Genomic DNA, 26,156 nt, shown 5'->3' with positions numbered 1-26,156 from the left:
CTTCACTGTCTGTCTGTCAGTGTGACAGCTTACCCTGGAGGGGGGGGTAAATGCCTGTGTGAGGCTCAGCTTCAGCAATAAATCACTCCTACATAGTCACAGAGCTATTCAGGCCTTCTCATTACAGGCTTGAGTCACAGTGGAGCTGATGTTAACCGTCATTCTCCAAAACCTCATTTTTTTGAAGTTTCTCACTTCCTCTATCTGGGGTTTATGGACAAAGTCGACCGTGTGGTGGATCTGCTCACTCTGTGACTATCTTCAGGTTCATCAGTGGGGTCTCCCATCAATCCAGGAAAGAAACAACATATTAGTGCTGGCTTGTAGGGACTGCTGCTGTGCTACAGCGGTCCCCAGAGTCAAGCTATGTATGGGGGCGGAGTCATCTGCAGTGAACGACTTAAATTATTCATCCTCTTGGTTTATTTTAAGTCAGGGTTTATCCCACCAGTCTTTGGGTGGTTACCAGGAGACGCGCAGTGACATGCCAGTGTTTTGAAGTTGGCTGGGAAGGGAACCCCTCCTTCACTGATGACGGGGATGGAGCTGGGAGGAGGGGGAAAGGTGGAGAGAGGAAGTTAGAAGCACAGGGACAGGGCCACAGGCGATGGCAGGGGAAGGGTGTGTCTGGGAAACTGAGATGTCTAAACTTAAAAAGAAAAACCTGCCCAGGATTCTACCGAAAACAGAAAATTTTTCCAGAGCTCTTCATCATGATCACACTCGTGTAAACCTCTGATGCAGTAGTAAGAAAGCTTATTTTATACTATTTTGTTTCATATTTATAATTGATTCTACATTTTTAGATTTTGTTCTACAAGCATAATGACACCATTATATTACAACTTTACAAAACCTGCTGAATTTAACTTGTTTTCTCTGTTTCAATAAAAAGCAAGAAAGAATAACAGTTAAAGGGAATGACCGGAGAAAGGTAGTTTTCCATCTCTCAGTGGGTGGAGTGTCCTTGCCCCAGGTGGAGGAGTTTAAATACCTTGGGGTCTTGTTCACGAGTGAGGGAAGATCGGAGCGTGAGATTGACAGGCGGATCGGAGCGGCGTCCGTAGCTCGGAGTAGAACCGCTTCTCCTCCACATCGAAAGGAGCCAGCTGAGGTGGCTCGGGCATCTAGTCCGGATGCCCCCTGGACGCCTCCCTGGAGAGGTGTTCCAGGCATGTCCCACTGGGTGGAGGCCCCGGGGAAGACCCAGGACACGCTGGAGAGACTACGTCTCTCGGCTGGCCTGGGAACGCCTTGGGGTCCCCCCAGAGGAGCTGGAGGAAGTGGCTGGGGCGAGGGAAGTCTGGGCATCTCTGCTCAGTCTGCTGCCCCCGTGACCCGGTCCCGGATAAGCGGAGGAAGATGGATGGATGGATGGAGGATGGGAATAAAGGGGAAATGTCTGAATGTAAGTGAGTGATGTCATTAATCTTAAAACCCAGCAAGCTAATAATCATCCAGAGAACCAGGAGAACTGGATCCTTTCTTCCCGTCGGAACCATTGACTGTATATGAGAACTGGACCGAGTCAGTTTGATGTCACCCATTCATATGGACTTAGGTCCAGCTTCAACCAAATTAAGTCAATCCAGTCACCAATTTTTGTGATACAGACGCCGACATGTTTAAACCAGACAAAGCCAATAAGCAAGTCATTGTTTCTATGGCAACCACTCTCATCAATCAGGAGAGAGCTTGTTGGAAGTCCACACTTCTTCCATTTTAAAACAGGCTACACAAAATCTGTCGATCAAATGTTTTGAACGTTGTATGTGAGACCACATCCTTTTATTGAGGCATCTGATTGGTCAGTTTAGAACTCGATTAACCTTCGTGCAGAAAAATACAGTGAGAAAACGGGGATTATCAATAACATGTTGAGAAAAAGATATCAGAACTACAATGGTTATTCTGACATATTCACACACTGATGGCGAACTCTGGTGCCAACCTTCCTCCAGAGGCTAGGTGGGGTTCAGTGCCTTGCCCAAGGACACGTTGACATTTGCAATTTTCAGATCAGAAGTCGTCCACCCTATCACTGCACCACAGCCGCTTCTAGGAGGAACAGTCCAGTTCCCCTATATAGTCAGTGGTCTGGACTGTGAACAAATACTGAAGCACTTTATCATCTACTCCGAGGTCCTGGGAGGATTTTAGAAAAAAACTATCCAGAACAAAAACTTTTTCCGGATTGAATGAAGTTGCTGGACATTTGGCAAACATTCCTGCCTTTTTCTTTTTTAAACAGATATCTGTTTCAATTTTGGTGACCTGAAGTTATCTTCGTCCAGTCCAATGAAAGAAGACGACGGAGAAAATCTGTCTGCATCACCGGAGGAAGAGAAAACTGCTCCAAAAGGTGAGTGAGTCTGTTTTTGTCTGAATATAAAGTGACTGTTTACAAAACTGTTTCTTTAATACTAGAAAAGCCACCTAAGGCACTAAATCAGTTTAGCCAGGAAGGGTCCCAAACAAAAGAGTACGAGTATGAGCGTGCTCAGAAAGGCTGTTTAATTGCAGGGCTGCAGCAAGAAAATCTTTGGTAACATGTTAACCATTGTCAGGTAACTTCCACACATTAAGGTCTAAGACCCTCTTTTCACATCTGTTCTCTGCAAGTTGCATCACATCTCTTAAAGGATTTTTAGAGATGAATGTTCTTAGTATTTGTGCTTGTTTGCTAATTTGTTGTAATACGAAAGTCATTATTCCCCATTCTCTGAAAGTTTTATTAAAGATGCTCAGCAGGACACCTTAACTACACCACTCTTTGTAAAAGCAACTTTCAGAAATCATAGGATTTAGAGCTGCGCACTGTTTTTATTCAAAGTCTGTCTGGAAACAGCCTTTTGGTATTATTTAGCTTCTTTGGCATAGTTGGGTTAACTGTTTTTAAGTAGCAGATCTAGGTACAGTAGGTATCAAGTTGATGTGGACGAACAATATTTAGTTGTGACTCTAATGGGGTGGGGTGGGGGGGTAATTTAGTGTAGAACCGCCACTGAACTCTTTAATATATTCACTATAAAGTAGGGGTGACCTCATCACCACACTTTTTTTTGGTGAAAGTTTAGCATATGGTGCGTGATGGAACTATAATAAACACATTAAACACATCCATCTTTGCTGATAATTTACTTTTTCTGCTAGTCCTGTGTTCAGACTTCAAGGGTTTCTGCTCGGCTCTCACTCCCTCTTAGAGCCACGCGCACGCGGGTCACTGTACTCACACACACACACTGTTTCAGAAGCACACACACATCCTCATTCTACAACAGAAGTTTCTGACTTGCGAGGAAATACGACATATTTACTGCGTTCTAATTATCCATTTCCATTGTATTCATTTCCATTACAAGCTGTGTGCGTTCTTAAGTGCGCGACACGGCCGCCCGCCGGAGGATTTTGTGTTGGGAGGGGGGTTATTACTGTTCTCCTTCACTCTGTAAACCAAACATGAGCACGTGCTGTTAGATTCCGATGAATATCACTACATGTTTCGTTTGGGAACTATTTTGTGCAGCGCAGAGTTACACGTCTGTATAAACAAAGGCGGAGCCTCCTGCCCTGCGTTCTTCATGTGTGTCAGGCTTCACGGCTACCGGAAAGGTGACACTGAACACTCTGCAGTCTGCTTATTACTGGGCAATATATAATATTCTGAGAAGATGTCAGTATCAGTCAGAGAGCACAGGTGAAAGTCGCGTGCAGCTAGAGAGCGGTCCACTGCAGAAGAATCAACACGCACCCCCAACACACGTGTGCGCGCTCCTTCATCCTACACACGCAGCGCGCTGACACAAACACACATAGTCATTCTACAACACCTATATAGTTAGTTCATTTGTTAAATAGGTAGTAGTTAGTTGTTAGAATACTGTGTTGTTATTGTATTCATTTGCAACGCGGCCGCTGTGGGATTTTATCTTTTTTTGGGGGGGGGGGCTGCGGCTACCTGCGACACCGCGCCCCCTACTGGTTCATCACCGCGGTGATCAAAAATCCCACACTCCTGAGGGATTACAATTTTACCTTGAAAGAAATAGCAATTTTAAGAAAAAAAGAATGTACAAAAACTTTGAATTCCATCAATGGTCTGTTGTTAATGTTTTCAACTTAGTTTTACTAACTAATCATCAACTAAACTCAAAGCACCTGCACAGATTTCCCACATGTCATTAAACCAGTGAGCAGACCATCATTGATCCCCTTCATAGTCTGGGTAAGCCACAAAACCTCCTAGCTAAGGAGGCTGACTGTTCTCAGAGTGCTGTGTCCAAGCAGATCAACAGAAAGTCTAATGTTTGAGCAAAATAGGTCAGGAGAAGATGCAGCAGCAAAAGAGACAACAGTGGACTTCAGGAGATTATCAAAAGGACAGGAACCTGCAGAAAGAGTGGAATGAGGAGGAACAACAGCTTCAAGAACCACCTCCCTTAAGCGCATTCAGGAGATTGGGCTCCAAGTGGCTGGTTCCTCGGGTCAAGAAACTTCTGAGCCTGGACCAACAGAGGCAAAGTCGACTGGGCCAAAGAGAAGAAGGACTGGACTGTTGGCCAGAGGTCCAAGATCTTGTGTTCTGATGAAAGGAAAGTGTCTCTTTCATTTGGTAATCAAGGTCAAAGGGTTTGGAGGACGACTGGTGAGGAGAAGAACCCAGGCTGGAGGTCCAGTGTGAAATCTTCACAATCAGTCAGGATGTGGACTAAAGTATCCAATGCTGGTGTTGGTAGACTCTGCTTTCTTCCAAAATCGATTATAATTAATTTATTCCATTTTGAAACTATTTTATAACGGTATAGGTCGATTTGATTTGATTAACAACTTCCCTCAGACAGATTCATCTGGCTGGATTAATCAATGAATCCTTGAGACAGATATGCAAATGTCCCTTACGCACTCATGATCAGTGAGTGCGTAAAGGAAATCTGCTGTAGAAACAATTTTAGAAACACACTAAAGCTATCATACCACTTAGTTTCTTAACACAAAAGAGATTTGACTGCAGAGTCCAAGACTGTGCAAACATGAGTATGCTTCCACACGAACTTGGACAGTAATTTACACAAGTTAGTTTTTGTGTTCACTGCTTGCCAAAGCAGACACATTCTGCCCCCTGAGTAAACATGGGCGCCACTGATAACATTCATTTGTGTGACAGGGACACGTTCACACCAAACGCATGTGTCCAGTACACTCACATAGCCGTTTCTTCAGAGTAAGTCTGTTGTTGTGCAAAGACGGCAACAATGTGTCCTCAGTGGCGTCCCAGAATTATGTGGTTCATTGGACCATTTCAGAGTTTTAACACTAAAGCAGAGTGTTTGATTAGCTTTTGAAAATCAGAAGGAAGAAGGTCAGTAAAGCCAATCTTGACCAAATGCTTTTTGCCTGCAGATTCAGTTTTGACGCGTGTGATGCGTGTGGCACAGCGGTACCTCTTTGACCCTCTGGGCCAACGCCATGTTAAAGGAAAGCGTTCACAATCTCAGGTAGAGTCCAGACAGCTGACTGCCGAACCAAATCAGACTGCAGCTTCAGTAAAACGACCTCAGGTAACAAAACATTCTCTCCCCAGTCCTCAGGAAGGAAGCATATGTGTTTTTCATGTTTTCAGCTTTGATGGGATCCCCCACATCAACACGAGAAACCCTCACTTGATTCATAAAAATTCTTTCTTTATATTTTCTTGGTTTGTATGATTTCAGAATGGAGAATAATCTTGTTCTCATAGTTCTAAAGCTACGACATAGTTTTCGGGCCAGTTTACCAAAAAAAAAAAAGTTTTTTAATTAAAACTTTTAAGTCATAAACTTATGAGAAAGAAAGTCATAACTGTTACGAGATTTTAAGTCATAAATTTACGTGAAACAATCTTGTAAATTTACGAGTTTATATCTCATTAAAAAATTTACGAGAAAAAAGTCATAGATTAACGAGGAAAAAAACACACCAAAGTTGTCTGTTTATCGGAGCCTAGCTTGAAGATGAAATGTGTGGAGCCTTTTGTGAAGCTTTATATCCGGATGGGTTTAAAAAACAAAGAGATTCGGAACCTTTCAGTCATTCAAAATCAGATTATTTTCAGTGGAGCCGGCTTTCCAGGGTTCGGTGTCGGTAAAGCGGAGTTTCATCTGTCAAATAAGCAGCTCAGAGACACGTTTGGGTGTAGAGGATCGATGCAGCCTTTATTCTCCTTTTCATTCACAAACCCTGAAGTTCATCTGTCACCTTACGTCATGAACCTGTCATCCTAACACCAATGCAGAAGTAAACAGTGTTACATACTCTTCCAGAACCGTCCCGTTTTAACATAAAACAATAAAGAGGAATGAAAATAGTCTGTTATATTAGCATTAGAACTTTGAAAATACCAAAAAGTGCTCCTCCTCCTCAGACGGAAGTGTCACACAGACGTAGAGATCTGGTCTTTAATGGAGGAAGAAAGGATTGAAGTGGACAGCTGCAGGGACACCGACGTCTTCATCAACGGCTGCAGAGATCCTGCAAACCACCCATCAATAAATAAAACATGAATAAATCATAAATCAAACAAATGAGCTCCCAAACATTTGGAACATTATCAATAAACATTCAGCTCACCTGTTCAATTTAGTTTTGTTGGTCTGCTCTGCTGCTGGGCAGCATTCACCTGCTGCTCTGTATGCTCACCTCCACTTTAATCTCGTAAATTTACGAGTTCTTTTCTCATACACTTTTGGCTTAAAATCTCATAAGTTTACTTTTTTTTTTTTTTTTTGGTGGCCCTAAAACTCTGTCGCATAAAGCAGCAAAGCAAAAAAAAAAAAAAGATGCATGAAAATAAAATATACCTGTATTTTTCATTTTTCTCCTCAGGTGAGATCCAGGTGGCAGAGCCATCGGAGGGTCAAATCCCACCCAACAGAGCTGCAGAGGAGCGGCGATGATTTCCTCGTGACCTTCAGAGAAGCTGCTGCGGGAGCCAACAGGGAAAGGTAAGAAACTGGAGGAGAGTTTTATGTTTGCTGGATTTATAAACCACACTTATGCTTGGGCTGCTGCTAGCTCCTTAATATAAATTCCGGCGAATTCATGCCAACGGTCAGTTTTCCGCAGAGTTTGTGGAGTTTCTGTTTTTAAGATGAGCACAAGCAAAGCTTTCTCTAGTCTCAAACTGGTTAGCGGGCTTCTCTGAAAGTTTTATTTTTCTCTGAATGTTTCATCATTCTTTGTTTATGACATAACTCATTGCACAATCTTTCACCTGTTCTTTAACGATCACTAAAGTCAAGCCAGGTCTTTGATTCCCACCATTTTTTCAGGTTTTCCCTGCAGCCTTTTGGACCAAAGGTTATCTTTGAAAGTTCTTTCAGAGTTTTGCTTTCAGCATTTGTTGAGCCATGGATTATGGCCTGGTACTGTTACAAAGTAACAGTCTCTGACAGGTTACGTCACAGAGAGACAGAGTGACATTCCTAAGGTGTGTTATAAGGTACCCAGAAGTAGGGGTGTAACGGTACACTACAATCTCAATTCAGTTCGGTTTAGAATTTCATAGGTCTCAGTTCGATATATTTTCTGTATTTTTACAGTGCTCCAGCTCTGGCCTCGCGTCTGCATGATACTGTTGACAGGCTCACCGTCACCGCCGTCACCTAATAGCTGTTGAACTTCCTGCAATGACGTTTCTGATCTTCATTCGGGGTTCACTTCCCTGTTCAGACCCTCAGAGCCTCCAGAGCGGGTTAATAAAAGAACCAGTCTCCGTTCTTTTAGAGGAAACCATATTTATCAATGTTCCGGCGAACGGAGAAGCACACCATGAACGTGCGCTCACACACTCTTGCGCTGCCACGCTCTGCCCCACCTTCTTCCTAAACGGGCGCCAGTGCAGACACCATTGAGCGTCTCGGCGGAAACTCGCGGTCAACATTAGTTTCGCCTCGCCGCAACGTTAATACGTTTGGGGGGAAAACATTAAGAAACAAAAAAAATCGAAAAACTGAAACAGTACAAAAGTTATCCGAACCCAAACTGCAGAACCAAAAGGGTTCGGTCCAACTACTTGTACAGTTACACCCCTACCCCGAAGTGGTGGGAAAAAAGAGCTGCCGCTGCTCTCCCGTCTGCCCGCCAGCCAACGGCAGCCGCAGGCAGCGACAGGAAAGGTGGATGCCCGCCTCGCCAGCCAGTCTGTGCCCGGTACAGGCGAGGCAGGCTTACTTGCTCCTGTACCTGAAGCCTTTCCAGGTGTACCTTCACCCAACAGTGCAGTGCCTTGTGAAAGTATTCAGCCCCATTGAACTTTCAAACTTTCAATAACAAGTGGAACACAATCATGAAGTGGAACGAAATTTATTGGATATTTCAAACTTGTTTAACAAATAAAAAACTGAAAAATTGGACGTGCTAAATTATTCAGCCCCTCAGTTAATACTTTGTAGCCCCGCCTTTTGCTGTGATCACAGCTGTAAGTCTCTTGGGTTTGTCTCTATCAGTGTTGCACATCGAGAGACTGAAAGTTTTGCCCATTCCTCCTTGCAAAACAGCTGGAGCTCAGTGAGGCTGGATGGAGAGCGTTTGTGAACAGCTGCTTTCAGTTGTTTCCACAGATTCTCCCTTTGATTCAGGTCTGGACTTTGACTTGGCCATTCTAACACCTGGTTGTGTTCTTTGGGGAACCATTCCACTGTAGATTTTGCTTTATGTTTTGGATCATTGTCTTGATCAAAGTCTCAGGTCTTTTTCTATCAGGCTTTCTTCCAGAATGGTCCTGTATTTAGCTCCATCCATCTTCCCATCAATTCTAACCATCCTCCCTGTCCCTGGTGTGTTCAGGGTGATGAGCAAACATAACATTTAAGAAATGGCTTTCTTCTTCCCACTCTTCCATAAAGGTCAGATTTGTACAGTATGTGACTGATTGTTGTCCTACGGACTGACTCTCCCACCTCAGCTGTAGACCTCTGCAGTCCATCCAGAGTGATCATGGGCATCTTAGCTGCATGGCTGAATCGCCTCTCTCCATCTTCCGCTCCCAGACTCCCCGATAAATCAGATATCCTCCGATCCCAATTAGGATGGATCCAATTCTCAGAAATCCAAATGGGTGCACATCCTTGACGTCTTCCACAGACAGCTGGGCCATGCACACCAGCCTCCATTTGCCCCACGGATCGTTGGTGTATCCAGTCGCATGGGTGCCGTCTGGGCAGGAAGGTCTGCTTTCCCGTTCCTTAGTGCGGATAAAACGTTGTCGATCAAATTCAAAGACCAGTTCATCAGATCCGTATTCAGAGAGTAAAAAGAGCAGAAGTTGCAAAAGGCTGAAAAATGCAGCTCCAGGCCAGACAGGACAAAAAGCCTTGGGATGGCTGACACAGGAGGAGCGAGAGGAAAAGCGTCTGTCCTCGGCGAGAGCAGGAAGAAGAAAAAGAAACAATACCCAGACCCACCCAAAGGTATTTTTGCCCTCAAATTTAGAATGTACCCCCCCCCCCCAACTAAGCAGGAAACAAGGGTCTTTGGCAAGGCAGCTGATGCACTGCATGATGGGATTTTTAGCTAATATTGTAGTGAAGGTCACAGACACATTGGCAATAAAAACGAGTTTGAGTTACGTTTTCAAACTGGATAATGAAGATACTTGTCTTATGTTTAGAGGTAAATCTTTACAAAGTTTAGGAGCACAGAAAGAAGAAGGCCCATTCTCCCATGCACTTCAGTGGGCGGCTGTGGCACAGTGATAGGACGGGAGATTGCAGGTTTAATTCCCGCCTTGCCCGCCCATGTGTCGAAGTGTCTTTGGGCAAGACACTGAACCCCTCTTTGCCCCTGGTGGGAGGTTGGCACCAGTGTTCAGCAGTGGAGCCACCATCAGTGTGTGAATGGGGTAAATGGAACTGTGTATGTAAAGCACTTTGGGCCTGAGACCTTAGACCTCGGTACCTCAAGGAGAAGCTGATCAGCTGAACGTTCATCCTGTTCCTACCTTCGTCCTGTCATGTTCTGGCTGGTGTAAGGTGGAGGCTTCTCCAGGTACATGTACACATTACTGAGCCCAGCTGTTTGAAGGAACTGAAACAGTTCAGCAGCGGCTGCAAATAGATTGCGAGAGCTCTAGACTTCCGCTTTGTAGATTTGATTTTCGTTTCAAGAGCTGACTGAACTGCTTTAACGAAGATGTCCACAAATGGACCCACCGTTGCCATTACTTAGAGGAAACTTTGGTGAGGTGCCACCTCTGGCTGTGCTTTTGCACTCCTGGTCGTGTAAAACTGTCAGCAGTAAAACAACATACAAAAGAACTTCATTGATCCTGAGGGAAATTAGTAAAAGGGGTCAATAAAAAGATGCAATTTTATTATGTCCACTTAAATCTGTAGTGTCAATGTTGCCAGATAAAAATAAAATTAGATAAATTAACGATGAATAAAAAAAACCATCTGATTCATCTGGATTTTGTTTGTGTAACAAAGTTCATTCATTAAAAAACGTCAAAGTTTAATGAGTTTCTTCTGTAAACTTTGATGAACCCTTCTGGCTTTTGTTTTTCTGTCAGGAAACGCTGAGGTTTTACAGCAGCTTTTAGAATTTCACATTAGTCCTCCAATCGTCTCGTTGTGATGTTGTTTCTTCCTCAAACCAGCATAACGTGCAGGACAAAAGCCTGCCACTCAGGTGCTAGACGTTCTGTGCTCTGCTCTCCGTGCACGCGTCCGTGCACATGTCTGAGGCGCTCCTGGTGGCCACGCTCCTTGTGTCCAGGGCCCCAGGTTGTTTGTGGGAAGCTGGGGGTTACCTGGGGTCATCAGGGCTCACAGGAGGAATGGTTGTGTTTGGGACTATTGTCCAGGTTTTAGCTGGAAATTCCTCATTTGTTTGAAAAATGAAAAGCTTCTCTGTGGTGCAAAGTTTTTAGTCAGACTTCAGACAAAACACCATAGTGTTATTTTTCTTTCAGTTAAATAGTGACGCAGAGAGAATCAAAGCTAAAGCTAAACTTCTGCATATTAATGCAGATCAGATATGGATGGAATTTTGTTACTGATTAATTTTTTGATAAAGTTGTTTATTTATAAGCTCAGTGCAGCTCCATCAAAACAATCATATTCAACTTTATTCAGGCTCACTGTCAGACAGAAAACCTCTACTGTAAGAGCACAAATGCTCCTATATGTATGTTGCTTTAAAAAAAAGTAACATTTGTTTATTATCATTATAATCCTGCAACACTGATATTTAGAAAATGGGGAAATGTTTTTCAGCAAATGTCCAGAACTATTTCAGTTGAGGATTCTGTCAGGAAGCTGTTTTTGTTGTCTACCATGTCACTGCTTTCCAGACTTCTTCAATCGGTTTTTGTGTCAGAGGAAAGTCATCAACCACACGTCAGACATGTTGAATTTGTTGGGAAGCTGGTAGACTAAACATGCAGGACAAAACGGAGGCTTACTGTAGGAGAGGAGCATTCTAACAATAGCAGGAATGCTTGACGTTCCAGTGTGGCATCTCAGAATTCCTGCTGCTTCTCTGTATTATCAGCCCAAGCAGGTTTAGTTGCATTTTCCTGCATGTAACGTTTTCTAACCTCAGCCTGTGCCATGCATTTGCAGCAGTATCCTCAGACGAGCTGTTCAGGAGTCGGCACCACTTTGAGGTAGCCTTGGACTCCCTGAATCAAACACAGAGTTCTGCATTCTTCTAGCTTTCACTGCACAGGATCACATACTCGGTTTTCTGCAAGTTGTAGATTAGCCAAAAGTAGATCATCTAAAGCTTTAGCAAAACATGGCGGCTTGTGGCTGCAGCAGGTTGACGGCAACATCGGAACAGCCTGGACTTTTTCTTTCGATTGCACCTGGAGCTTTTTTTTCCCAGTTTGTCCCATCAGAAAACTGCAGCTGATGGACCTTCATGCAGCACAGCTTCATCATAAACGTTCACTGATCCTCTAAGAAACCTGGTAATGAACTTTACAGAAACGACCTCCTCCACTTCCCAGCATGCACATTTGGCCTCGGCAGCATCAGAAGGTCATGCTTCACTGTCCTCCTTCAGACTGGCATCTCTTTGAAACATCTACTGTGCAGAAGACACTCTGTGGCTGCCCCCTCCCAGACCCATCCACAGGTGTCCACGATGGTCACCTCACCTGTAGCGTCACACCTGACACCCCCGCATCAAGCCACTCGCTCCTGGACAAACAGTTGTGTTCATTTTTTCTGATTAGCTTCTTCTGTTCAGCAAACTGTGCGTTTTCTTGCTTTGAACCTGATTTGAATAAAAATAAACTGAAAACGGGCTGCACAGTGGCACAGACGACTCAAGTCCCAGCTGGGGGACCTGAACCAGAACATCAATGGGGGGCCTTTCTGTGTGGAGTTTGCATGTTCTCCCCGTGCATGCGTAGGCCTCCGGCTTCCTCCCACCGTCCATAGCCTTGCTTCATAGGTGAATTGGTTACTCTAAATCAGGGGTTCTCAACGTTTTTGAAGTGGAGGGCCAAATTAGAAACTCGACATTAGACTGGGGGCCAGTTTTGGTTAAAAAGTTGTTTTTAATAACTTTACAATTAACCAGGCCCTCCAGATGTTTTCCCAGTTGCAGTTGGAGGTTGCTGCCCAGATCTTCTACTCGTCCATTTGTATCATTTGACAGACTTTCTTTTGCTCTGGACAAACATTGTCAGCTACTTCCAGCAAACATTCTTGTTACAACCTTCCCGTCACTTAAGACTTGCTACGCCGGGCCATTTCCAAAGCTACAATGTAGCTACTAGCTTCTGTCACAGCTCCACTGGATTAAGCCTTTTTTATAAACATTATCTGCTGTGCAGCACAGCCTGGTTGTTGTTGTTGGAGCTTATTGTTGCTCTCCTCGCTGCTGAATTTGTCATAGTTTTTATAATTTGTAACGTAATCATGATTTGTATCAAATACTTTGAGAATTGCATTTACCTCCTTGTAAATAAGGCACATGACTTTATCAAGTCCATGAGGTACGACAAAGTAAGCATTTGTGCACTTAGCTTGAAAGCGCCTTTTCTCCTCACTAACACAACATTTTTCCTCAAAGGAACCTGATCTGGATCTCTTTTATTGAGGAAAATTTAGAGCAGGGGGCCAGGCTGCCTTGGCCCCCTGCTCTAAATTTTCCCTAGGTGTGAATGTGAGTGTGCATGGGTGTGTGGTTGTGGCACTGCGACAGACTGGCAACCTGTCCGGGAAGTCCCCTGCCTTCGCCCACGAGTGGCTCCAGCAGCCCTGTGACCCTAAAAGGGACAAAAAGGGTTAAGAAGATGAATGAATGAATGAATGAATGAATGAATGAATGAATGAATGAATGAATGAATGAATGAATGAATGAATGAATGAATGAATGAATGAATGAATGAATGAATAAACTGAACACAGAAGCTACTGGTTGTGCTCAGAAATATAAACACACATTGAGCTCAAAGAATATGGGTTAAAAAACATTAAGATCATTTTGTTTCCAGATGTGAGCAGACCTTGAGAAGAACATGGATTGCGTCTCATCGTCGTAGCAACCACAGAATCATCCGCCGTGTCAGAACAAAGTCTCTCGATCCAGTGAACCTGACGCCTCCTGCCCCTGTCCATCCTTCAGGCTCCAGGTCCAGCAGCACCTCCAGTGCAGAGCATCTCAACACGTCCAGTGCCGCTCTCATGACGTAAGATCCACAGATCCTTGTTACATTCAAAAAGAAAAGTCAGAAGTGCTGATGACACCTGCATTTCAAATGAACAAACACTAACAAACCCTGCTGCCACGTTGTTTCCTCGCTGCTCATTAGTGACTGCAAAGAAGTTCTTTAATGGTGAAGAGTTGCTGTCAGGGTAATAATGTCTGTTTGGAGGATGGACAGACCACATCACCCAGGGTCTGACAGCACAGCAGCAGCTCATCAATAGGCTGTAAAAACAATGGGCAGCTCAACCCCTCCCCTCTCGTGTTCCCAAACAGGAAGTAGCTGCTGAGAAATAGACAGTTACTACTCACTCATTGTATTTGTCAGAATGAACATTCCTGCGCGGATACCTTTTTCTTAACATCTTTTTTCTAATCCGAATTATTTTTCAAAGTTATTTTTTCTTCATCACAAGTTATTAACTGACCGATCAGATGCCTTAGTAAAAGCAACGTCTGATTGATTGATAGATTTTGAGAAGCCAATGGCAGCAGACTTCCTTCATGCCGTCTGAGAAGCTCTTTTCTTTCTTATTTTAAAATCTCTTCAAAAGGCTACAAAAAAAAGATTTTCCTATGTTTCTCGGGCTCAATGGGGATGAACCAGGAGTGAAAAACTATCAAAAAATTACAAAATTGCAAAATGACCTTTTGCAGATTCCAATGTTCAAATGGTTTTCTCTCAACGGCAATTCTCCCGTGCCGGGTTATTGACTGTATAAAGGGAAAGCTGAACACAGTTATGTTTCCGTTAGCACAAATGCGCAAAACGTTCTGAAAATTCTACAAATGTCAAAAAACACAGGCTGTGTCTTTGCCTTCTCACTATGAAATTATAAAATCCAGGGCACTGCATAATCCCGTACTTTACAGCTGTTTAGTAGTTAGGGATTAGGGTGGGAATTCGGGCACAGCCACATTTTCGCTGTTTCCATTAAATCATAATTGTGCGAATAAACACAAACCAATTGATGCAATAAGTCATTCAAACACAGATGTGAACAATACTTTGATATACAGCAGATGCCTTCACATTTCTGTCTGTATGTGTCAAATTACAACATATGGAAAACAAAAGGATGTTTAGAGCTGAGATTATTTATTTTAAAAATGTCTAAAAAAGCATCTGTAATCCCATTCATGAGATCAGTCAGTCTCTCCCGGTATTAACTCCACTCCTGCTGCAAAAACTGCTTTCTTCCGCTACTTCTGTGTCCCACATTAGTTCAGGAGGGGGGAAAAAACGAAAAAAAGTAGAGGATATTTAAACAAATGCTCTGGACGGCGGGTGCTCTGTTTGCGGCATAGCACAGCTATGGGCATAGGGATCTGCTATACCGGGACAGGCGACCTGTCCAGGCTGTTTCCCTCCTTCGGCCAACAGTAGCCGGACGGGCCCCAGCGGCTTAAGAAAATAGATGCAAACGGTCTAACTGTGCAGAGTTGTTGGTCATGTGACTCGTTTAATCCGAAAAACGTGTTTCCATTGCAGTTTTGCGACAGCAGTTGCCATAGAAACGATGACGCAGAGCGACTCGGACCAATCATGTCGACTGGTTTCAAGATGGTATCAGGAAGCAGGGGCCCTTTCTGTGGGTGACATCCCACTGATTTGTCCATTGTTTTTACAGTCTATGAGCTCGTCACCCTGTCAACAGGTGACCCGTTGACATGCTAAAGCTTCAGCGCTGCTTTCTCTGAGCTTCTGGGGGACAGAGAAGAATCTTTCTCTGCTGGTCTAAACATTTGATCCATGGTCATTGCTGGTCACATAGCTACAGAAACCCCCACCCCACCCACCCGGGACACCAACTGTGTGTATTGCTTCCCTCTGGAAAGAGACACAGGAGCATCAGAACTCACATCAATAGACTGAGAAACAGCTTTTTCCCCAGAGTTGTGAAGTCCAACCCCCCCCCCCCCCCCCCCCCCCCCCCCCCCCACTAACATAACCCACTAACCCCTGCCAATACATACACTGTGACATGCACTTTCAATTTTTGTGCAATAATCATTGATATTTTACTGTACTGTCTTTCTTACTTGTACTGGTATTTATAGAAAAGAGCTGCTGGAAACTACCGTAATTTCCGGACTATAAGCCGCTACTTTTTTCCTGCGCTTACAGCCCTGCGGCTTATTCAGTGACACGGCTAATTTATGGATTTAATTGGCGGCCGCCATGTACGTATTTTCGGACTTGGTGAATGGTTTGAATTTTCCATCTAAAACCAAACACAAGTCATTTGTTTTTCAACACACTTCTAAGCAGCCAAACAGCATGGACTTGACTTCAGGTCTTAGACACTTCAGTCATGGTTCAACAAAACGAAACACGCATGCCCGGCCGCATCCCAGAATCCTTTGGTGCCATTAGACCCAACGTGCACGTGATCGCCGCTACAATATGATGAAGCTTTCAAGTTAAAAGCAATCGTTAAAAGCAGCGTAAAAAAGTCCACCGTCACCAACGGGTTTGGAAAAGCCGGTTAGCTGCGTGACGGAGAGAACAGCGCATGGAGTGAATTTACCTCTGAGTCATAGTGACTCGGCTGGCTGCACGTAAATATGTGAGAATAACATCATCCTTTAATTTGTCGGGACACGACTGGAAACACAAATCGACGTGATCGTTTTTACGGTTTCTAAGGACTGAGCGGAATTTTGCTTTGAAAAGCTCACACCGACCCACAACCGCCGTGTGAGCTGGAGACATGTTCTGCTGCTCGTTCACATAGAGCTGCGAGGCCGATGGCAGTCTGAAGGCTCCCACACGTAACAACGCACCCGCCCCTCATACACAAAACGTGCAGTTTTAAGTCCGATTGCTTTGCACAGACACGATTTGCTCCATCCACCAGCGCAATGGGGACGAAGTGCTCCTCCTTGAAGCCGCCCTGGCCAGAGGTGTCGGAGTAGATAGGAAGGGGAGACAAGGAGCGGGCGGGAGCGGAGCGCAGAGGCGTCCGCGGAGTGCAGAGGCTTCTGACGCACGCGCCGCACTGAGGCACGCGTATCGCGCTGAGGCGCGCGCTTTTCAGTCGCCGCTGCTGTATTTTACCGGTGTGTTTTCTAACCAGTCCTGTTACTCCCATAACGCTGCCGCGACACAAGCGAAAGGAGAGCTTTTCCCGTTCACCCCTCCATGCACTGCTGATACTTGCTTATTCTTAAACACGTACAACAAGGTGGGGAGCCGGGCGTTGGCCCCGCCTTTAGCCCCTAAGACTCATGGGAAATGGCGGATGTAAATTTCCTCATCATAACTGAGGGATGTAATGTTGATTATATGGTTACTGTTTGTAATTTTATGTATGATACCTAGATTGTCAATAAGTAAAAAAAAAAAATAATGATAAAAAAACCATAACTGAGGAACTTGTGAACAGAATAGAGGTGCGTGCTGTTTGACAGATGTTGACATACTCAAATACATGAGCTTGAGGCAAAGCTGACTCCACCCACAGTGTGCTAATGAATTGCATTCACTCTGGGAATCAGGATGTGATCTGTCAGGATGTCAACAACAACACATCCTGATTCCCAGAGTGAATGAGTACACATGCGCGGCTTGTACTCTGACGCGGCTTGTGTATGTATAAAAATAATTAAACACGTGAAAATGGGTGGGTGCGGCTTGTAATCGGGTGCGCTTTGTAATCCGGAATTTATTTGGTTGATCACTGCATAACGACGATAAAAAGATTCGGATCCATCTTCAGCCCTCCAAACATGTTTTCTCACACAAAATATAATCACAGGCACAGGTAATACGGGCAATTGTCCAGGGCGCAAATTTGACCGGGGGACTGCGGTGACAGCGGCTCAGTGCTTGGAAAATCTGCGCCACTCATGGTTTCCTTTATTTTCTGTTATATGACAGAGTTTGTAACAGCCTGAAACTGTGAACTACCGTCCCTGCAGCTGCTCCTGTCTCCTGACACACGCGTGTGTGAGAAGAAGAGGGGGGGTAGTGGGCTCAGGCTGCAAGGTGGAACAGCACACGCGGAGCGCTGCCTCTATTGCGCAACACCAGGATCATCTTTAGATTCTTCAGCTCATGCTAATAATGTCGTTCTTTATGAACTATTGTAGACATTTTGATGACGTGTCTTTATTGTCCATAAATGTTTTCTTTGTCTTCTCATGTCATGGAAAAAAGCAGGAAAAGAACCGAAAAGGATCTGTCATTCCAAGTTAAGAAATCATCTGACAATATCTGTAATTGCATCACCTTTTACCGATTAAAAGGACTTTTTCCAGAGTTGTTGATACCAGAGCTCTCAGAACTATGGTTTATGTATGATATCTTCATGAACACCTTGATTAGAAAAAAGCACATTCTGGAAAAGTAACATTTTGAAAAAAGTGTTTCCTTTTGTAGCCACAAAACTTCTCTTTTTGTGCATTTAATAGCAGACAAGTAGATTTAGTCATCGTTGAGTCCTCTTTAGAAAAACGTAGATCTGCTGCAAAAATCAAGTTTAATTTTTTTAATTCTGACTTTTTTGAATCAGAGGGACATTTTTATTTTGCATTTCTCTCTTTTCACGTACAGCCCTTATCATCAGGTTAGCTTTTTTTATATATATATCTTTGTTCTGTGGAAATCTGTTAAACTCATGTGACGCATATGTCCGGCAGAAGGAGTTGACTCTTCCTGTTGAGTTTCCGAAGCTTTTTCTGCCCCATCAGTTATGCAAATCCTTTCTGGCAGGATAACAATTGTGCAGGACTGCTGGGACATCTTTTTTAGATTCCTCATGTGTCATTTGATTTTATTTTTACTATTTTTTAAATCACATATAAATCCTGCTTTTTTCTGTAAAGAAAATAATAGGAAGCCCAGTCAGATGAGTTCAGCTGCTTTGTGGTTGAACATGCTGCTGTGGCCTGCAGGAGGCCCGGCACTCCCATTCTCCAAGCAAAAGCAACAAGCAAGCCGGCCCAGATCAGAATAAAGCGTTTCCTGCACACAGGTGCTGGGGACTAAAAGATTTCATTTTTCATCGCTGATAAAGTCTGCAAACTTCACATTTGCTGTTCCACACAGAAACAGCTGCTCTAACTCCTCTAATCTGGGAAATGGATGAGTAGAACAAATATATATTAAAAGGGAGTTAAGTCATTTATGAAACTACTAGACATTGTAAAAATGCTGCACGTAGAATCTGCACTGAGGACAACGTCCCATGATTCCTAGACATCCACATGGCTGTTTGTTGCAGTGGGACAGTTTAGGGGTATCATGCCCCCCTGATAGCGTGATCAGCTGACAGACCTGAGCGAACTGACCCTTCCATCATGTGCTTCTTCGGCATGTCCTGTTTCCTGGACGAGCGTAGCCGCTGACGATCTGACAGACAGCAGAGCGTGTTTTCCAGACCTGCAAACTGACTGTGACTGACGGGGAACCCGCTCAACCAGAAGGCAGTCAAACGGGAACACAGTGTTCTGTCATGAAAATGATGTCATAAAACCTCAACGTGTTTGTGTTCAGCTAGAAATGTTGTTTTGTAACAGACGCACAAACACATGACTCTGCAGGGTTTGTATTGTTCAGCTAGGTCAAACTTTGGATCACTTCTAAACGTGTTTTAGTATTTTAGAAAAACTCAGGCGACAGAATGTGGAAAAAGACTAGGGTTTACCTTCAATAAGAAATGATCAGAAATAGACGTTTAAAAAAGCTGAGCTGCACGCACACAAACACTCACTTATAGATTACATCAATGTGCAATTTTTTTGGTCTCTTGAAGGACAATTTTATACAGTGGGGCAAAAAAGTATTTATCCAGCAATTGTTTAAGTTTTCCCATTTAAAAAGAGGAGGCCTGTAATTTTCAACAAAGCATATACCTCAACTATGAGGGACAAAATGAGAAAGAATAATCCAGAAGATCACTTTGTCTGATTTTTAAAGAATTCAGAAGTCATCTCTTGATGGTTTGATTACTGGTTAGCAGCGGTGGGCACATTAGGTGAGTCAAAAAAGTCAGAGTTAAGTGCGTCCGTCAATCTTTATTAACTGTGTTCACATTAGAAGTTGTTTATACCATGAATACTCGATTCTGATTGGCTGCTGGGTGTGCATTAAAAAGTGATATACCACATGATAACCCCACGGTGAAAAAATAAGTTCCGGTCACCTAGCTTAAACCAAAACTAAGCACCTAGCTTAGTTTTGTATCACTGTGCCGGCTTCTTTAAAACAACCTTTTGCTTCACCATTTGGACAAAAACAAGCGGTAAGAGGAGAACTTTCTCTATGAACTGATGCTTTATTCAACCCATCATCATCATTGTATATATGGGCGACCCCGTAGCAATTTCTGGCAGACACTCGGCAGGGTTTTACAGGTTACTCCCCTAGGGCGGTTCAGTTAATTAACTCACCTGCTCAGCGTCCTATTTAAGTCCAGGTGTGCAGTTGTTCATTCTCTTTCTTACCTTCAGCGCTACATTCGTCGCCCCTCCCTCCTCCCCGGCTTCCACCTGTGGACTCCGTTAAGGGGGATTTTGTTACCCAAAAGTTTTATGGAAATTTATCTCATGGAATTGAACGGAGCCTTATGCCAAAACGAAAAAGATGTGAATGCCAACCTAAAGAATGTGAATATTAAGTATGTGGAAATAAATATTTCTTACTGCAAGAGTTGTCTGACAGAAATATTTCTTTATATCGCCGAATCTTGACTGCAGCGGTGGTTTGGCGCTGACTATTTGTTACATAATGTTTTTTGTGAGAAAATCGGGGGAAAAAACAAGAATTAAGGACTTAAAACTGGTTACTATTTATTTCTATTGTAAGTGACCATGGAATAAGCGGGTTAATGGCCTTCGAAGTGTGCATTATCACTTTTTAACGCACCTCGCGGAAACTTCGCGTCGGACGGTTCAGGCTTCCACGGCGTGCGTTAAAAAGTGATAACACACACTTTGTCGGCCATTAACCCATACTTGTAACACGCTACAAGTTAAAGGATTTACAATACCGGCAACACGACTGAGGTACCTCTAAAACAAATCTTACCGTGACTACACTAACTTCCAAACTTTTTAGAGACACGTTAAAAAAAAAACACACAGTCTTGACACCACAAACACAAGCCACATGAGCGTTTTCACAGGAACACCCAACCAAACATTTTGACAGAGCGCCGTGAACCTGTCAAAATCACTTTGACAGTAGTAAGCACAATTAATCTATACACAGTAGAAGGCACTATATGGATTATGAAGCACATGGTGCATTTTTTGAAAAAACTATTCAAGTTTTTAAGTGTGCCTTATTGTATTTACCATTAAAAAAACAAAAGAATTCCTTTATTTACCAAGAGTTTGTGTCAGTGTGTTATTATTTTAACAGTTAGATATTCAGGTGAGCTAAGAAAAAAATAATCAAAGCAGACTGTGGCCAAAGTGAAATCACATTATCACAGCGAAGCACATGTGACTACACAATCAGCCAGAAGGGTTCATGCAGTAAAACCGTGTGTGGGGGCTGAAGGGGGGCTGGTCATCTGATCCTACAGTGTTGTTGGTCGTGCGCTCAGGAGTCTGGCAGCCACTTTGGCATCCTGCACTCACCTCGCATCTCCCCCCACCGGGGAAGTCTGTTTGTGTACACGTTTGATGTGCATGTGCCGTCCAATCGACGAGGGTCTGAGTGCTTCGTGCCTCATGGAGTGGAGAAATCCAGATTTTTTTCCCCGTAACACAAACAAATATGTCCCCTGACATTACGAAGGGCGCTGCATACATGGAAGTGTTGTTACGTAAAAATGGAATGGATGATCAAACACACACATCTCCACCTGATCCTGTTTAAACTGTAGAAACTGCAGTGTTTGCATCAGCTGAGGAACTGCTTCAAACAAAGCAGAGGACCACTGTTTCTGCCAGGGAGATGGTAATACAGCGGGGAAAATAAGTATTGAACACGTCAACATTTCTTTCAAAAAACATATTTCTAATCGAGCTATTGACATGAAATGTTCACCAGATGTCGGCATCAACTCAAGTAATGCACACATGGAAAGAAATCCAAACTTTATGTCCATAAATGAAGGTATGTGTAATAAAGTGAAATGGCACAGGGAATAAGTATTGAACACGCTTACTGAAATTTATTTAATACTTAGTGCAAAAACCTTTGTTGGTGATTACAGCCTCAAGATGCCTCCTGTATGGAGAAACCAGTCGAATACATTGCTCAGGTGTGATTTTGGTCCATTCATCCACACAAACTGCCTTCAAATCTTCAAGGGTCCGGGGGTCTCTTCTGTGAACCCGGATCTTCAGTTCTTTCCAAAGATTTTCAATTGGATTCAAGTTTGGTGATTGACTGGGCCATTCTAGCAGCTTTATTTTCTTTTTCTTCAACCAGTTGAGTGTTACCTTGGCTGTGTGCTTGGGATGGTTGTCTTGCTGAAAGATCCAGCCTCTTTTCATCTTCAGCAGCCTGGCAGATGACAGCAGATTCTGATCAAGAATGTCTCCATACTTTTCTCCAGTCATTATTCCTTCAATGATATGAAGTCTACCAGTACCACATGCTGAAAAACAGCCCCACGCCATGATGCTCCCACCTCCAAACTTGACTGTTGGGATGGTGTTTTGGGGGCGATGTGCGGTGCCATTTTTCCTCCAAACATGTTGTGTCTCATGACACCCGAAGAGTTCAATTTTGGTCTCATCTGACCAGAGTATCTTCTCCCAGAATGTCATGGGTTTATCCAAATGTTGTGTGGCAAACTCTAAACGAGCTTCAACATGCTTCTTCTTCAAAAATGGAGTCTTGCGTGGTGTGCGTGCATGAAGGCCATGGCGGTTGAGTGCATTACTCATTGTTTTCTTTGAAACAACGGTTCCTGCTGATTCCAGGTCTTTCTGAAGCTCTCCACGAGTGGTCCTGGGCTGCTGGAGAACCCTTCTGAGGATTGTTCTGACTCCTCCGTCTGAAATCTTGTTAGGAGCACCTGGCCGTGGCAGGTTTATGGTAATGCCGTGTTCTTTCCACTTCCGGATGATGGCCCCAATGGTACTCACTGGAACTTTCAGAAGTTTAGAAATGCGCCTGTAACCAATGCGTAGCTCTTTGGACAGCTCTTTGCTTTTACCCATCATGCAATGCTTCTTGTCTAACACCTTGCTGGTGAGAAACCTTTTTAAAAGGCATCAATCAGGACTATACCAGCTGATATTACTTTGCACTAATAGGGGGCAGGTTAACCTTCTGAATACTGACAAACTCCAGCTGCTTTCTTGGCTTGCCAGACCTTTTTACCCCTCCTTTTCTTCATGTGTTCAATACTTATTCCCTGTGCCATTTCACTTTATTACACATAACCTCATTTATGGACATAAATGTTTGGATTTCTTTCTATGTGTGTATTACTTGGGCTGATGCCGACATCTGGTGAACATTTCGTGTCAATAGCTCAATTAGAAATGTGTTTTTTGAGAGAAATGTTGAGGTGTTCAATACTTATTTTCCCCGCTGTAGTCTCAATTGTGAGACCAAGCTAAACTACATGCCCTTTGTCTTTTGGTTTGTCAGATTGAACATCTTCATCCAGACTTCATCAGTGTTTGCACGCCGTCTGGATCCCCAGCTGCACTAAACTTTAAAAGTTTTTTTCATTCAGTAATGGTAGCATCTTCTAAGAAAATCATGCTCGTCACGTTTAATTCAATATTGGTGCTTTATTGCAGTGTTTCTAAACCTTTTTCAGGCAGCTGACTGGTTAAATGTCTGACAATGATTTTATGAACAGGTCTGTAAAAGCCCCAAGTGGGCATCGCATTTTTTTAGCTTCAATTTTCCCTTAACTTTTGAGGGTAAAGTTTCGTTTCAGCCTCTGTAAAATATCAGCAGCTCATTTAAACTTAATTATTTGAGTAGATTTCATGTAGGAACCATTAAAATGAGATATGGATTTTCCCTAACCCCACAACTGTCAAAGTGGAGACTAAAAAAATCAGACGCCAACTTCAGCGTCATCCGACTTTAAGGGCGTGTCTGATAAATACAACACCACCTAGCCTTAAGGTTGTGCAGGCAAAGAAACTTGTGTTTATTCTTTTGGACATGAAGGTGGTATAATGTTTTTCCATTTCATGTGCATAATTTTTTTTTGTTTGTGATTTTGTGAATAGAAAAAAAGTAGAGGTTGTGAAATTTTCCTTATCCCTATTAAATGCCTGCTTGAACAATTTCAAACGGTTCATGTCAGGCAAATTCCACTGTAAACTAGAGATAATAACGCTGTTTTCTCTGTTAGGAACCAATACATTGAATGAAAATGGTCTGTAATCCTGCAGACATTGATGGCTCCTGCAGCACCTCAAACTGATCTGCTTGTTTGGTTCCTCTCAGTAAAACAGCTGATAATTACTCTGTCAACTGTTAAACCTCAGGATGTTCTGTGTCATTATTGCTCCAATGTTTAACTTTTATTGACTTAATGTAGTTTTATCCAATCTGGCAGAATGTGATCCATGTTATGTTAATTACTGTTCCTCCAGCGTAAAAGATCTAAATCATTCACGATGCTAAGCGACTCCTGGCAGTTTCGGCTGCTGGAGGTTTAGCTGTGAATGATGGCACAGGGAGGCTCACGTATGAGGGAAACAACTGTGTCACAGGAATAGACCCACACCTGAGTGGCTTCTTGACCAAAGACTCTGCCTTGAGTCTTTCAGGAGCAAACACAGTTCAGGTCTTGGGCTGAAAGAAGCCACACAAACCTGAACCCGAGTGGTGACTGGAAACCTGATAGCAAAGGTTCATTATCTTAACCTCACCTAAACTCTGTAAAGAAGCTGCTGCTTCTGAGCCACTCACATTATTATGACAATTCAATTTTCCTAGTTTGAAAAACAATAAAGACATGCAGCAGCTTTTAGAACCCGACTTTCACATTATGGGTCTTGGAACTAGAATGTTCATGGCAGTATTTCAGCTGTTTCTACTATGTTTCTTGATACTTTTTTAAGCTTTGTGAAAATCAATGAATTTAAGTTGTGTTGTTTAGTAAGTTAGATGAGTAGGTAAAAACCAGAACACAGCCTACATTCACATGCAAGTGAACCACACCAGAGTTCATTTGCTGGTGAACAGAGACTCTGTTCTCAAGAGGAGCAAAGTTCATTTGTTTGGGTTTAACCAAAGTTCAAGTGAGCTAAACCAGGAGGATCCTCAGAGAAAACCAGCTCTGGATCAGACCAGGACAGAAACTGAATGCTCGTTTAAAATCAGATTTCTTGTCTGTGATCAAACCGAATTATCTGCAGCATTTCAGGACTGAAGCTGAGACATTCTTTGGAGTTATTCTCTGCCAGGCTAACAATGACGTTTTGTAGGTTAAGGTCACAAATCTGTTTTTTATTTATTTTTTTAACGAAGCTGTGTAGACAAGTTTGCATAGAGAACTGTGTGAGCCAAGAGTTTTCTGTACAGAATAAAACCCTGGAGCACCCAGAACTAGGTCAAGTGTATTTAGGTGATGTTTTACTAGTATCTTTACAAATGCCGTAAAACACCACATACTCATGTCAAAAAGCAGACAGCACAAAAAACAACCCAGGAATAATCCTGTTAAAATCCTAACCTAATGAATCCTTGATTCTTTATTCATCTGTGCACTCAGAATCATTTCCTGAGCATCCATATGTGGTGCATTGACCTTTATTAAATATGTACGTGTGAAAGTGTTTGCTTAAATCTCACCGTTTCTGTTCACTAATCTGCCATTGAAGGAAGGTTAGAGGATATGACATGTTTCCAGGCCATGCCTTAAATCTGATGCATTGTCCTGTTTTCAATAGGCAGTGAAACTTGATGAAAAATGAAAAGTAAATTCCTGCTCGATCGGCTGTGTTTTCTCTTCCAGATGGTCACTGAGGTGTGGTGCATTCACGATTCCCTTGCTTAAACATTTGCACTTGTTGGCTTGTGTTTACCTTTCTATGAAACCAGCTCGTTGTGGGTATAATTCATTCATTTCCAGTCCTGTGTGAATGCCCAGAAGCTGACCCTCACAACAGGAAAACGTTTTTTGTGCAATCCGCTGATACATTCAATCTTAAACGACAGATTTAACTAAAAATAGGAAGCCATTTACACTTAACAATTTGAATATATTTCATCATATCTATAGCCCTTTCATAAAGACATTCAGGCAGACATGGTCCTTTCAGATTTACTCTGGTGCAAATGGAGAAACTAAAAACTGCAAGGATTACAAAATTGTGTAATTCTTTTTAAACGTTTATTTGTTTTATTCCACAGATTTCAGAAAATAAAGAGTTTTTCTGGAAGATCTGTGTTTTTTGTGATGCATTTACTGACATTACATTGAAATAGTGTGTCTGTCCTTTGGAATTGCGTCAAACCTCAGTCCGACTGAAAGCTGCAAACTCAGCGAGGCTCCTGTTATTCATCTCAGACGTCT

The 26,156-nt window shown here is 43.1% G+C and overlaps 1 protein-coding gene across 3 annotated transcripts in view; it reads left to right on the top strand.

Annotated features, from left to right (window-relative positions):
* Nucleotides 1–26,156, top strand: part of si:ch211-266k8.4 (uncharacterized) — a 76,986-nt gene that overhangs the window by 44,300 nt on the left and 6,530 nt on the right. For 2 of the 3 annotated variants that reach the window (XM_023955426.2, XM_078948203.1), the window contains exons 11-14: nucleotides 2,252–2,362; nucleotides 5,401–5,558; nucleotides 6,862–6,980; nucleotides 13,487–13,681. In XM_023955426.2, coding sequence (XP_023811194.1) covers nucleotides 2,252–2,362; nucleotides 5,401–5,558; nucleotides 6,862–6,980; nucleotides 13,487–13,681 — 583 coding nt within the window. The remainder of the gene's footprint in view (nucleotides 1–2,251; nucleotides 2,363–5,400; nucleotides 5,559–6,861; nucleotides 6,981–13,486; nucleotides 13,682–26,156) is intronic. The other variant, XM_078948204.1, reaches the window with a different exon arrangement.

Source organism: Oryzias latipes, chromosome 6 (genome assembly GCF_053564925.1).
Source record: "Oryzias latipes strain Hd-rR chromosome 6, Olatipes_Hd-rR_3.1".
NCBI classification, from domain to species: domain Eukaryota; kingdom Metazoa; phylum Chordata; class Actinopteri; order Beloniformes; family Adrianichthyidae; genus Oryzias; species Oryzias latipes.
Note: the sequence above shows the minus strand (reverse complement) of the source record. Positions and strands in the feature narration are given on the sequence as shown.